At 33.9% G+C, this 15,952-nt stretch overlaps 1 protein-coding gene across 3 annotated transcripts in view; it reads right to left on the bottom strand.

Moving 5' to 3' along the window:
• Positions 1-206: 206 nt before the first annotated feature.
• Positions 207-15,952, bottom strand: part of Ttll7 (tubulin tyrosine ligase like 7) — a 130,533-nt gene continuing 114,787 nt past the window's right edge. For all 3 annotated transcript variants that reach the window (XR_010050264.1, XM_063257669.1, XM_063257677.1), the window contains one exon: positions 207-4,866. Coding sequence is in view for 2 of the 3 variants with exons in the window: in XM_063257669.1 (XP_063113739.1) it covers positions 4,746-4,866 (121 nt within the window). In the remaining variant the exon portion in view is untranslated. The remainder of the gene's footprint in view (positions 4,867-15,952) is intronic.

The raw sequence follows: 15,952 nt of genomic DNA, 5'->3' as shown, positions 1-15,952 counted from the left end.
AGCTAAGAGAGGAGCTGAACCAATTTTTTTTCTTGATCTGACCTTAACAGTAGATAGCACTCTCTCCATGATACTGTTGTCTGAATATCAGCAAAAATTACTGTGCAAACATATCTCTTAGAAAGCTTAACTGGCTGCCAATTGCTTCTATTACTAAAATCTATGCATATGTACATTTGAAACAGAAATAAGCACTTGATGACATATTATAATTTTCTTATGTTAAACACTTTTATTACAGTAACATATCTGAGTAGCTGAAATAATGTCTCATACAGGTATCGCATGCTAGAGCATGACAATGCAAGGCTAACTGCACACTGTGTTGACATTTCAAGCATATTCTCTGAAACATTTATATTCATACACAGGTAGTAAAGCACGTGAGGACAATTTGAGTGATGATTCATGTTAGCAAGAGTTTTGCTTTCAAACTAATCCTCAAACCCAGAATCATCTACATTAATATTCACATGTTGCAGCAGATACAGTAAGTTACTGTTTCAACTGAATAACTCAGGACCAAGATTTGTGAACATTTGAGAAAGAAATAATCAGCCTCACCTGATTACTTTCCTAATAGAAGCCTTCTTACTAACTTAGGAATTTATTACTCTACTGAATGATGTCTTTACCAATATCTTATGTGGGGCTAAAAGGAAAGCTTTATAAAACTCTTCTTATATAATACAGCTCCATTAATTTAGAATGTAACCTGAGTAATATTCATTCAATAAACTATGTATTTATGATGAAAAAATCATCAAACCCATCAAAAATGGCAGCAATCTCAAACTATGCATTTCATTTTACTGTACCAAGACTGTTATTTGTAGTAATCTTACTTTATATGAATCCAGAAAACCAATGATATTTTATATATAGAAACTTCAGCCTGTTTCCTAAAACTGTCAGCAGACAAACTAAACTTGGTCCAATAACAAATTTTGTCTAAATTATATTGTTGTCCAGACCAAAAAAGAAAACAACAAAGCACACCACACACTTCATGGAAAAGTAAGATTTAAAAGGAAAGATTTCTTTTCTTTTCCATGCAAATTTCAAAGGAACATTAGAAAAGGAGAAAAAAAGGTAGCAGTGTAAGCAATAAAAATTTCATCATGAATATGCTTCTAAAGTTCCAATTTATTTGTTACCATTATTCAAAGTATTTAAATAATAACTAAGATTTAGATAACATGGCCCTTAAAAACTTAAATTTCTACATTTTAAGAGAAAAGCAAATATTCAAAAATTATCATGTCACAGGATCACAAGAAATTGTAGTTATACTTTTTATTGTTTAACTCTTATAGTAAAACCAAGACTCAATTTGTAAATTAGAATACAAAACATAAAAGGAAAATATTTCTGTCTCTCTTGAGGTATTTCCTATTTATTTTTAAAGAATATACACGTAAGAATGAATCAGTCCTTTACAGAAGATTAAATAATGAAGTTTATGCAAGCATCAATTTTTGGTACTTTGACAAGTTTCAGTAACATATAAATTTAAATGTAAGAGTTTTTACACAACATGACTTTGATAGGTTAAAGAAGGATGCATTTGGATGAATTTATATTAAAATATCTGAAATTTCAAGTTAGATAACAAAATTCCCTACTCAGCTACTTGCCTAGTTAAAAAGAGAAAATGAAATCCTCTTCTTATTGACTAGAAGTTGCCATTATCTAATTCCACACAACTATAAGATAAAACAAAGGGTTTTCTTGGTTGGGTTTCATTTCATTTTAATGTTAGGGAGCAGAAACTAGCAGAAATATTTTGCATATTTAGACCTAATTTAGACACATGATAAAATCTGTATGATCTTTGTATCTTATGGGTAACCAGAAAAACTATGTACTAGACGAAAGTTCTTCCTGTCATTTGATCTTGTTACAGTATCATTTTTACTATTCAAGGTTAATAAAATGCTAATTAAATAAAACTTGTTGCTTGTAAAACTAATCAATAAACAAAGCCCAGCACTACCTTCAACCAGTCACACACAGGAAATGGTAACTAGTACACAAGGTTGGATTATTCACGGTGAAAACTAATTTGTAGTTGCAGACTTTATTTGTGGGTGATGATTTAAAATAAAAAGGTTGTTTCTTAGACAATTCTGGAAATCATTCCAATCTTAATTTTAGAAAGAATTTTCTCTTAAGATTTACCAAATGAGTAGGGCTATGCTTTCCTATAGCAAAATGAAATTATATTTCAATTGTAAGTCAGCAAATTACCTTCTAAAACCTCTGATGAGATAAAATAGATTCAGAGTTTTTCAAATATTTTAGCTATTTCTTTCTTATGTGGGAAAGAGATGGGGAGAGTGAGACCTACACTATCACTTGTGCTGATCTATTTTAATCCAATGAAAACATTTATAATCAAAACTAACGAGTATTTTAGACCTCTAAACATCTCTATGGCCTCTACACATCCTTGGCTCATTTTTGTGTCCTCTCTGAGTTCCTCATTAGAGAGCAGCACTACAGCAGCCATAGTCCATAGCATAGCAGGCAGTATATAAATAATGAGCACCCAGTTTTAATGCGTATCTTCACCATATCAAACCAGATCAGTAAAAATAGACAAACGTGAGTAATAAGACCGTAGCATTTAAAGTAAGGCCAGACTTAAGTAGCTAGAGAAATGAAATTTGTCCATCAACAGATGGGTAGTTTCGTACATTTAAATTTACTCATAGTTTTCAACACATATGTGTATGTGCATGTACATGTGTATATTTCTGGAGGAAAATTCCTCCCACTGTTGGATATTCTCATTTGTTTTAAATAGTACTTCATTCATATACAACAAAAGTCTGAAGTTCCAAAGCAAACAGTCTGGCAAATTAAAGAACCATTTGTATTTAAACTAAAAGTATATAAATGGCCAATAAACTGGGTTTATACTATTTCAAGTCATTTCAAGTTGCTTCATTTCAAGTTGTCTCTCCTTTGTGGTCAAATAATGAATTAAAAAATGATTAAAATTACACATACACTGACTTACTGCTAATCATTCTTATATATTAATTTTACAATATCCCAACTTTGCATTATTCTAAGAAATCTCCCACATATTTAAGAATTTTTGGAGTCACATACCTACACTAACTTCCTTCATCTTGACAGTCTTATACTTCTTCCTCAGAGACAACAGCAAGTGATTTGAAACTGAGCCAGCAAGAAAATGTCCCTGGCATGTGGATGGTAGGCAGTTATAAAGAATGAAGTACCTAGCAATATTTTAGGAAAATTCCAATTATCTTACACTAACACTCTCAGAAAATGGCTTTAAAATCAAAATATACGTAACTTCCAACTTTAGGTTACCTGCTCGCCAAGCTGTGAACTAAAACAGGCCAATTCCCCTGCCTCAGTTCTCCTGCTTTGGACTACTACTTGATTTAGTGGAAACAGATTTATGGTATTAAAGGGAGTTAAAACATTCATGAATATTATAATTAATTGTTATCTGTGAGAAAAACCATTGGAGACAGAAGTTTAAATACATTTCTAAAAGGTGAATATTGGTCTTTCTAGGGAGCTCCGTCAAGACTGCTGTTTATATTTATATGAAAACTGAAAGCTCACTCACTGGTTTTAAAAAACTGTAAGCAAGAAGTAAACTGCTACGAAACTTATATTCATGATAACATTGGACAAAATGATGCTGTATACTGATTTTTAAAAACCTTCAAGTGTAACTCAATCGTGAGTAATAGTTGTCATTTGAATTTTCTGTTCAGAATCATGTAGATTATTTTCTGGAATACAATGATAAACAAGTGGAAATTGGCCTCAACACTGTAACACTTAGTAAACATAACATATTATCCTATGACATCAAAATGAGTTTGAAGTGTCAACTCTTCTGAAGGAGAATTAAATTTAACCATATATTCAGTCTATCAAAGATATTTTCCAAATAAAAATGAGTGGCATAAGACAAAAGTCATACAGAAAGATTCTTTCAGTACCATATTTTCCTATTCTTTTATGTGACTCCCTATGAAAAGTAAAAATAAATGTGAATTTACATTTTATTTTTAAACAACTAGATTGTCTTCCACTTTAGATCATAACGTGATCTTAGTACATTAAAATGCACATTATTACAAGTAGCTATATTTTCATGTAGAGGAATTAAAATGTTAAGAGAATCAGGTTGGAATTTTTTCCAGTATTGTACAGTGTGCTATAGTAATGATAACCTGTTTTATATTTAATCCTATCATCAAGGAACACCAGGCTTCTATCTTTTGTGTTCTGTTCTAACTGGCTAACATGAATAAGGGAAATAATAAGGTATTATACTATTAATGGTTTAAGTCAAAAGTGGTGTTGTCTAAAAAATAATTTAACACTGTAATGGGATCTTAAATATCAATTCTTTTTCATATACTCTGCAGCAAAAATAACATTTCTAGCAGGAAGGAGTCAATTATAAACCTAGCAAACTGTAGACATTCACATATTTGTGTAAACAATTTAACATACTTTATTACATTTTCAGAAAGGCTAATTCTTATATTCAGTTTTCTGCGAATTCTTTCATATATTGTAATAAATATATATGTTATCTGAGTGAATGGGTGTATGTATTTTCACACATATACATGTCCTATGTACATTAAACAGCACTTAATGGTCACTTTCTTTTCAGTTTCAACTTGAGGAAATAAATGAATCACTATTATGCATAACCTACAGCAATCTTCCCTTCGATTTCACAAATGGCTGTATCGGGATGTAAACAAAACACTGGATCGAGTCATTCCAGATGTATTGTATTTCATGTTGTACGTTGGGGTTCTCATGAAGAATTGGGTACTCCCTGGTAGTAAATACCTAAAAATAATAATTAAAAATAAACTGTTACAAGCATCCCAGCATTAACACCATTCACTAAAGTGTTATATGGTAGTAATTTATCTTACATAAAAAATGCTACTATAACAATGATACAATTCATACACAAAGATTTCTCACCAGAGTATGAATATAGATACAACATACGATATTAATATCCCCAAATATTCTGTATGGCCATTGTACTCAAATGTCATGAAACTCTTTAAGTGGCTCATGTTAATTTAGAATTCACCATCACACCCTGTAACATGTGAAGCCAGTCAAATATTTAAAACAAGCTGATGAGCCACACTGATGGTAATTAACTGTTTCAAAGATACTGGAGGTACTGATTATAATTTAATAATATTGACATATTATGAATATAGATAATCTGAAAGGATAAAAACTAACATTCATAACTAGGTTACAGAAAGTTTATATTGTCAGGTCATACAGTGCTTGTGATTATAGGTTACAAGTACCACTTGCAGTCAAATGTATTTCCGAGCCTGTGATTTTCGCAGATTTTAGAACGACAGTGTAGTGTATGTACTATTTAACATCTCCATCAGCATCCTATAAATGAATCATTAATATTTTCACAGTAACATGCATGAATATTCACAATAAAGCAAACAGATAAAGCTCTTAAATATCATTGTGTTAGTCAGTTTTTCCATTACTGAGAAATGCTTGAAACAATTTAAGAGGAGGAAAGGTTTAATTTGCCTTAGGATTTCAGCAGACTCAATCCATGAATAGCTGGCTGCAAGGCAGAAACATCACGACAGAGGGGCATTGCACAGCGAAGAGATTTAGTGAATGGTGCCAGGGAAGAAGAGGAAGGGAAGATACAGTTTCAAAAGAGGTCAGAAGTGATATTTAGTAGCCAAGGTCATGATTCACTGAGACACACTCTGAAGTGTGCTGTACTAATCCCCTAGGCGAGTGCTCTCCAGCATTTCAGGCCCCAGAAAGTGGTTTAATAGAAAACAATTTTTTCCCCTAGGGAGGAGAATGGGTTCAGGATGAGTCTAAAGAGTATACAACCTAGATCCCTCACAGCATGGTTAACAAGGAGTTTTGTGCTCCTATGTGAATCTAATGCCACAGTTAACTTGATAGTAATACACTATCCAAGCAAGGGGAGCGACTACAAACAGAGACAAAGCTTCACTTACTCAACTGCAGCTCATCTCTGTGTGGTCGGGCTCCTAACAGGCCATGACCCAGAGGTTGGTGTCCCCTGCCTTACATGGCTCTCAGGCCAACTAAGATGACAAATAAGCTTAACCATGGCATTCCTACACCTGTGTGATCTTCTGATTTGCGACCAGAATCACCCATTAAACTCTGCTTACAACATTCTAGGGTTCTCTAGCCTGCCTTTCAAAATCTTTCAGAAACACTCCTGTTAACCAATTACAGGCATAGTTTAATTTGGCTCAGGGTTTCGGGGTTTCAGGTTCATGTTTGACTGCCTCCTCTAAGTGAGAAGGGCATAGTGGAGCAAAGAAGTTCATTAGTTCCTAGCAGCCAGATCAGCTGGTACACAGAGGACTAGGAAAGGTACCATATATAGCACCCAAAGTTGTGCCTCCCTGATCCACCCAAACACATCTGGAAGTGTGCTTTACCCATCCTCTCAGTGGCTCCTAAGTCAATCAATTTAATGAAATTTATTTTAATCACCATAAACTTCATGTCAATTCAGGACAGATATGCCAATAGTTGTACTGTTTGGGGTTTTTTGTTGTTGTTGTTGTTGGTTTGTTTGTTTTTTAAATCGGTACCAGGGATCAAACTCAGGACTGCCTGCTTCCAAGGCAGGTGCTTATGCTGCTGAGCTAAATTCCCAGCCCATTTTTGGGGTTTTTTTTTTGTTTGTTGTCTAGCTTTGTAATTTAGGAACAGTAAATTAGAAACAGTACACTGGACTTATCTCTTTGCCTAAAAAAAAAAGCCCTTGATTGGCATTTTATCAGTCTAATCTACACATCTAGGGAGAAACAGTTAAGGAAATCTACATGAACAAATGCAAATAAATACTATTCAAATTGTAATTCCTAGAAACAACAGGAGGACACACTATAGTCAGGACCAAAATAACTACCAAAGAGTTTCCAACAGTAAAATTATCAATAGAATAAGACTTATAATTCACAGTGGTCTTGGAAAAATAAGCAGTGGTAGAGTATCAAAGGATTTATTTTAGTTCTTCAGCTCATTAGAATCCTCAAGTATCACAAATTCATAAATATGTGATAAAAGTGAGGGCCAAGAACCTATTAGCCATTATTCTACATGAAATAGTACTGATAACTATGATACCACTCTGCCAATGGAAAATTACATTCATAGCTGTTTTATATGAAATCTACTGAAAGACAATGCATAATAAAACTGCACACAACATTCAGATTAAAAGAGCAGAATTTTCCATAATATCCATAAATATTACTTCATCATGAATTATCTAATAATGTATACTAACCCTAGTACCTAATATCACAAACTATACATAATTGTTCAAATCATTAAATTAATAGAGCAGTAAACTAATATACCACAAACTGAATTAAATCAAAATTCCATAATGGATGATGAATAATGAGACAACTGATTTCTCACATCATAGATTATATAAATTATATCTTAATATCACTTGGGTAATTTATATGGATTAATTATTATGTCAAGAGCTGGTGGAGTCATGATGATTAATTTGATACCTTTTGCTGTGAAAAGGCTTACTTTCCTATGTATGGCAAAGGTGAAAAATAAACTAATATATTTTAAAACTCCCACCATTCTATTAGTTGAGACTTGTTCTTTCCTTTGACAACACATTCTGACACACTGGTAATTACCTAGTAAATAGTAACTTCTATTACCTTTTTCCCAAAGAACTTCCAAGCAACTGTGACTACTGACATTTCAGTAATGTTAATAAAAACTTCTAAGTTAAAAGATCTTCATTTAATATATAGAAAAATAAAATCACAAAGGCCAGAACCACAGCTAACTTACATTATTTTATTACAAATATTTAAATAGTGTTTTCTGTGGCCCTTACAAATGTTAACTCATTTAGTTGCTCACAACACTTCTATACAGATGCATTTACAGATGAATAAACTTCACAATGCATTATGGGGTCAAATGCGTGTCTTATGGTCATGTGACTACTGAGTAAAGGACCTAGGACTCACATCTACAGAGCCTCACTTCAGCATCTGTGCTCCTCACTGCTATCCTGTTGCCATGACAATTTTGCATAATGTTAGTATATGCAAATCACAATTTTAAAACTAATGGGTTCAATTACCATGTATTTTTTTTTTTTTTTTTTTTTTTTTTTTATTTAAGAGGAAAAAGAGAAAAACACAAAACAAGACAAAGCAGTGTAAGGTTACACATAATACAGAACTACAAAAAAAAAAAAATAAACATAACAGTAAGAAATCACCTGTTAATAGATTACATAATATCATCTTGGAAATAGTTGCTCAAATCACAGTATCAAAGAATACAAAGTAGACATTCAAACGGAGAGACTGCAAACAGCTGTGTTCAATGATCCAAAAACATTAATATAGTCAGCTATTTAACATCCCTAAACACACTTGTTGTTATATCCGTTAGAGCTCTTTTTTTTTTTCCCTCCCTCTCTTTTTTATAACAAAATTTACACATTTTGGATTTTATTACTCCTCAGTTCTCATTACTCTCTTGGGGGGGAGATAATAAAGTCAAATATGGCAAAACAAAGCTGTAAGTCCAAACCAAGGATAGACATAGCACATGATGTAGAACAGAGTACAAGGTCATCAACAATGGTTATCAACATTGTCTCTTGTTTCCTTAAAAGGAATTGTCTATCTCATTAGATATTATAAAGTTGGACAAAACAGTGGAGAACAAGACCAATAAAACTTAGGCATTGTGAACATTGCAGGACTTCCAAAGGAGACAATAGTCAAACCAGAATGGGCATCTTTGTGAATCTTATTGCCTTCAAATTAGTTGCCTATACCTTCAAACTTGCTACTGTCGCACAGAATGGAACAGAGTCTAATCAGTCAAAACAAGATCTTGGGAGTATTACAGGACTTCAAAACAAGTTAATAGGAGATCAAAAAGAGTTACTACTATATATCCTAATTTTTTAAGTTTTTCCCTTAATTAAAATAAACATAAGAAATAGCTAAATAATTTTTTTTAAAGAATAGTAGTTACCATAGTGTCTGTCTTTTTCCTTAAAATATTTGGATAAAACTTCATATACTATAGCTTCAAATATTTCCATATCAAAAAGCCCAGAGTAAAGCCTTTCTAATTAATAAGTGAAAATTTTATAAGGCTTCAAGGCCACATAATGGGGAATCATGATTATCACATATTTTTATATATTTGAATCATTACTTACATTAGGGAAACTATTCGGTATTCATACATGCGAGATTGATTTATTTCACTTATGAGTATGGTCTCAAGCTGCGCCCATTTATTGATAAATATCTCAATGCAATCCTTCTTTATAGCTGAATAATACTCCATTGTATAGAAATACCACAACTTTTTTATCCATTCCTCAGTTGATGGACACTTGGGTTGTTTCCAAGATCTGGCGATTACAAATTGTGCTGCTATAAACATAGGTGCACATATATCCCTGTGGTATGATGCTTTCAGTTCTTCTGGGAATATGCCTAGAAGTGGAATAGCTGGAATAAATGGGATTTCCAATCCCAACTTTTTGAGAAACCTCCAGACAGATCTCCACAAAGGCTGTACCAGTCTACACTCCCACCAACAGTGCAGGAGAGTTCCTTTTTCCCCACAGCCTCTCCAGCATTTGTTGTTGTTGGTTTTCTTGATCCTGGCCATTCTTTCAGGAGTGAGATGGTATCTCAGTGTGGTTTTAATTTGCATTTCTCTAATGGCCAATGATGATGAGCATTTTTTCATGTATTTATTTGCCATTTGCATTTCTTCATCTGAGAATTGCGTATTCATCTCAGATGCCCATTTTTGGATTGGATCTTTGAATTTTGAAGGTCTGAGTTTTTTTAATTCTTTATATGTTTTAGACAAGAGGCCCTTGTCTGAGAGAGAGTTCACTAAAATCTTTTCCCAGTTTGTGGGTTTTCTTTTCACTATGCTGGAGATTTCTTTTGACATGCAAAAACTTTTTAATAAGAAGAGGTCCCAGTTATTGATTCTGGGAAGTATTTCCCGTGCAGTTTGAGTCCTATTCATGAATTCTCTACCTACTCCTATGCCTCCAAGGTTTCTACCCAATTTGTCTTCCAATAGATTTAGCGTTTCTGTTTTAATATTCAGATCTTTGACCCATTTAGATTTTAATTTAGTACATGGTGATAGACATGGGTCTAGCTTTAGTTTTCGGCAAATGGAGAGCCAGTTTTTCCAGCACCATTTATTAAAGAGACTGTCGTTCTTCCAGTGAACCTGAATTACCATGTATTTTTCAGAAATATGATGTACAAAACATCCTACGAAACAGAAAAGTATTTCACAGTCCACAAACTTTTCAATAGAAAAGCAGAAAATGTTAAAATGAAATTTTTTAACAGTTAAAAGTGCAGTATCAACTAAAAAAAAAAGCACACGAAATTACACTGAAGAATTCTGCTTACGTGAAGGAAGTACTATGGGATACTTTTAAGCATTACAGAGAAATACAATGGATTATTTGCCTTAATATCTCCATTAATATCTCTTGGGAGATCTCACACTAGGCAAACACCCAAGATTATTTTTGAAACGTTCTTTGCAGTGGAATTGCATAATACAATTTGATTTTTTTAAGCAGAAAGAAGCTCAAGGAAGTGAATTTACAGACTGTCTGATGAGTTTGTATAAAGCACCAAAAATGTGAAAAGCTTATGTAAAACTTTATATTTATTCTAGTTTATTTCTTCTATGGAAACATAACTTACAGTTAACTCATGCCAAGGAGAAATGCCTCAAACATCCTGTTTCTACACACACATGGCCTCACTCCTCATCTCTCACACTAGGTGTATATATCTTCATATAGACACAAAACCTATACTTTCAAATGCTTGGTTCCCACGGAATTGGTCTTTCATGTGCCATGTGATTGCTGACCATGAAGGCTCTCTAAAACATGAGGCATTTCAAGATCGGTGAGAATTAACCTTGAAAATGTATGCTACAGGTACCTGCTCTGATTTTCGTAGAATAGGACCAGACCCCTGATCCCTGTAATAAACTCAGTTTCCTGGTTTGAAAATGCAGGGTAAAGAAAGGCCATCAGAATATTTGTCCATTGGTTTTTAAAAAATATTTTTATTGCAGTAATATTATACAACATGAAACTATGTTTTTATTATTAAATGTACAATTTAGTGAATTAAGTACATTCACAGAGTCTTATAACCATTACCACAATCTCAGAACTGTTTAATCATTCCCAACAGAAACTCTATACCCTTTAAGTATTAAATTACTAAAGTACTAAAAAACTCTATACCCATTAAGTACTACATCCTAGGCTGGGATGTAGCTCTCAAGTACAGCACTTGCCTAGCATAGGTAAGGTCCTAGGTTTAATTCTCAGTGTTACACACACGCACACACACACACACACACACACACACAGGAATTTCTTATTCCCTCCTTATTCCTGATAACCTCTTCTACTTCCTTTATCTTTGAATGTGCCTATCTGCGTGCTTCATATAAATGAAATCACAATGTTTGCCCTTTTGTATCTGCTTATATAACTTAACATGTTTTGCTAGTCCATCTGTGTTGTGTCACATATCAGATTTCATTGTTTTATAGTTGAATCATATTCTATCACACGCGTTCATTTTGTTTATCCACTCACTTGCTGGTGAATGACTTGCCTTGTTTCCACATTTTGGCTGCTGTCACAAATGCAGATGTGAACACAGGTGTGCCGAGTCTTTGCTTTCAATTCTCTGGGATATATACCTAGCAGTGTAATTCCTAAATGACATGGTAAACCTGTATTTAACTTGGTGAGAAGCTGCTGAACAATTTACTATAGCGGCTACACTGTTAGCACCTCACCACCAATACATTCAGCTTCCAACTTTACATCTTTGCCAATATTTACTATCTTGCACTTTTTAAAAATCATAACCATCCCAGTCAATGTATTTTGTTCTGTAATTCTGACCTTGATTGGAGGCGGGGGAGAACAAGCTCTGATTTCAATCTCCACCTCTGCTGGATGCTACCAATGTGGATTCTGATAAACCGCACATCCTTTTCATACCTCAGTTTGCTCAGTTGTGGAAAATGTTAAGCATTTGCTTCTTTGCCTGCCTTGCAGAGCACAGAGTCATGAAATAGTGTACATGAATGGAGCAGAATTTATAGTTCTGTATTATAAATATCAGCGTCACTAGCAAGAGCATCCCTATTCCAAGATGGATGTATTTGCGTAAGACCAAAATAGTACTGTATTTACCTCCTCAGCTTTTAAACTTTTTAAATTGTAAAGTACATATAAATGTCATGAATAATAGTCACAACATTTAATGATTATAAAGTGATCACCATGACTAAGATTAAATAACTGAAGACTCACAGCACTTTTGAGCCCTGTATTATAGTATCCTTCCTCATGAATTTAACCTGCCCTTATCTTTACTTCCTTACCTACCACTGGAGTATGCAGTACATAAACATAGCATTTTATTTTTGACTATTTTAAAGTAAACAGACAAATTACATATTTCATCTCACTTCTGCTCACTTTTATGCTTGAGATGTATCTGTGTTGCTATATGGAGGTACATTTGTTCAGTATCAGTGTTACACTCCATTGTAATACCATTATAGTGCTCCACTATATGGATATTAGAGAAAATGTTTCCATTCTTCTATGAGCATTTGGATTGCTTCCAAACTTTAGGAATAGGAGTAAATTCTACTATGATCATTCTAATAAAAACTCTGATGTTCATACCCACCCATTGTTAAGAATTTACTGGGAACAGAATAGTTGTGAAAAGGGTATACTTAAGTATGCAATGCTGCAGTGTTTGTAAAAGGTCCCAGTTGTCCCTGTCACAAGCAGTTAAGAGTTTCCCACTTCTCTACATTCTCATCAATTCTTGGTATGCAGGATCAGACATGCACTGTTTTGTGATACTGTATATATTTCTCTGATCATCACATTTAGTTTAGAAACTCTTTAAATGTTTGCTGATATGTTTTTCAAATATCTTGTCTTTTATTAGTGGTCCGGATTTTTTGGTAGAAATGTGTAGGATGCTTACATAATATGTACAATTTTTTTTTTATATTATATGCGTTGCAATACTTTCCTCCATCCTGAGGCTTACATTTTCCTCTCTTAATGGGGTTTTCTACAAGACATATGCTCTGAATTTTAATAAAACCAATTCTATTCCTCTTTTCAACTACAACTGGCACTTTAATACTATTCTGAAATATTTAGGGTTTTTTCATGTGTATTGGCTCATCAGGAAATAGTTTTTGTTTACGAATGCACAAAATCAAGTTTTCTTTATCATTATTTAGCAGTCTAATTGTTCTGGTACATTTGTTTAAACAAACTTCCTTTGCCCATTTTTTCACTAAAAAAAAGCTGGATCTTCTTTTATCATAAATCTTGTTGGCAAATAGACCTGTTTCACCTTAAGGTTTTTCGAAATAGTTCATCTGTTTACCCCTTTGTCAGTTTTACATGATCTCAACTATCTTTTTCTTAAAAAGTCTTAGTGCACAGTCATTAATAAATTTTACCACTTTATGGTTTTAGTTCAATATTATCTTACCTATTTTGTTTTCCTTGTTTCTGGGTATTATGAATGCTAAAACATGAGTTGCTCAAATGTTTACCTACTAAAATGTTTATAAAATAAACATTTGTTGGAAATTATAGTAAGATTACATTGAATACATAGATGTATAGAGCTACCTGAAAACTGACATATTAATGATGACTCTGATGATGAATATATATCTTTCTATTTTTTGCATTTTCTTGCATCTGAATTTTGTTTTTGACTTATTTCTAGGTGTTATTTTTTAATTTATTGAAAACTATTTAAAATTTTCATACTCTAGCTATTGATATAGAAAAATATAATTTATGTTTTTATACTGACATATATCATGAAAATTACTAAAGTAATTTTATCTACAGATATATTTAGAGTCACATGACCACGATCATGTCCACTTTGCTCAAAATTCTTCTTGACTTGATGGTTTGTGTTGACAAGTCTACTGTGATTCTGACTGGTTTTTCTTTATAGGCGATCTGTTTGTTTTCTCTAACAGTCTTTAATAGTCTGTTCTTGTGTTGAATTTTTAGGATCTTGATTACTATATTTCTAGGTGTAGATTTATTTTGGCCTCACTTATCTGAATGTCAGGTCCTTTTCCCATGCTTGGTACGTTTTCTTCTATTTCTTCTGTAAATAGTCTTTTATGTCATTTGTATGGACCCCTGCTTTTTCACCTCGCTCTTATTCTTTGTGTCCTCTTGCAGCTGTTGAATTATTTCTTGGTTCCTTGATATTTTTAGATCTTTTACAATCCCTAGCTGAAATCCTATTTTCAAGCTCTGAAAGTCTCTCTTCAGTTTCTTTCAAGTGGTTTTGCCAGTTTTCAATGGAGTTTTCCATTTCCTGGATATTTCTTTAAATGTGTTTCACGCATTGTAGTTCTTTCCTATATTGTTCATTCAAGGTTCCCATCATTTCCCAATGCTCATCTTTTTTTTTTTTATCTGTGTCTACTTTAGATATGCTCAGCATTTCATTGTTTGTTAATGTGTTCTATATGAGATATTTCTGATCTGATTACGTTTTACAGTCTCATGAAGTTGTTCCTTTACTTCAGTTGCTGTCCTTTTAAAAATTTCAAGTGTGTGACTTCTAATTTCTTCTGTTTCTATGTCTCCTAGATTCATTCTGTGTGCGCTAGAGGTCTCAGATTGGTTTTTGCTTCTTCGTCTTGATATTTTCCTGGGTCCCTCTATATGAGTCAGTTGTGGGATCCCAGGTGCTTCCTTTGTTGGATGTCCATCTTTAGTGTAAGGCAATGGGTCAGGCATCTGATTCTCCTATCCAAGGTTCCCAGGGAGGCAGTAGGGTACAAGGCTGACTTCTTTAGACCACACACAGCTACACTGAGGCTCCCTGATGACAGGAGCTTGGCTAGCTGGTTCTCCTCACAAGTGCTGATTACCAGTCCCTGATGGTGGCTGGCAGGCTCACAGGGCGGTTTATGTTCAGTTTCTTATTCTAGTGTTTGCAGTTCTGTGCCAACATCCATACTGCATCCCAGAGATATGTTGGTTATGGACCTGATTTCTGGATGTGGGGGCTGAGACTGGTCTTAAGTCAGTGGAGTTCTCCAGAGTCCAACTACTGACTCCTCACTGCTGCTTCAGATACTTCAATGTTATTGGCCTCACTGATTATTTCACCCTCCAGAGGTGTGTGTGTGTCTGTGCAACGCTGTTGCCCTGGGTCTTAAGGTTCCCGTCAAGTCTTATATTCTTACAGCTGACCTGCCTCCAGGATGAAATTGATGAGGCCTGAATAACAAACTCACTGACTTCAAACTGGCCCACCCTATGGAATATAATGGAGAAGCACAAAGTGTGGAGTCACTCTCCTCCAGCCTTGTCACCATCCAGGATGGAATGGAGGAGCACAGAGTGCAGGCCCCTTTAATCCCTTCTGATTCTTGATTCCAATTAGTTTTATTAATTAGTCTTCTTTGCATTATGTAGCAGCTGTTGGATTGGTTTTTTCATGGTCTCCTTATTTTTTTTTTTTTTTAACTTTTTTCCTTTTTTATGGGTACCGGGGATCGAACTCATGACTGCCTGCTTGCTTTAAGAGGTCTTTCATTTGATGATTGCTGCCCATAACTCTCTCTTCTAGATCTGATATTCTATCTTCACATTGGGTAACTACTGCATATACTTTCATTGGAAGTTTTAATTTTCTGGATTTCTTTTGAGTCTGTTGTGTGGAATACAGTGCTTTTCTATGTTGGGCATTTATGGTTT

Source organism: Cavia porcellus, unplaced genomic scaffold, assembly GCF_034190915.1.
Source record: "Cavia porcellus strain 051 isolate PalLab524CR breed Dunkin Hartley unplaced genomic scaffold, mCavPor4.1 scaffold_1, whole genome shotgun sequence".
In the NCBI taxonomy this organism is placed as follows: domain Eukaryota; kingdom Metazoa; phylum Chordata; class Mammalia; order Rodentia; family Caviidae; genus Cavia; species Cavia porcellus.
This window is presented reverse-complemented; position numbering and strand designations above follow the sequence as displayed.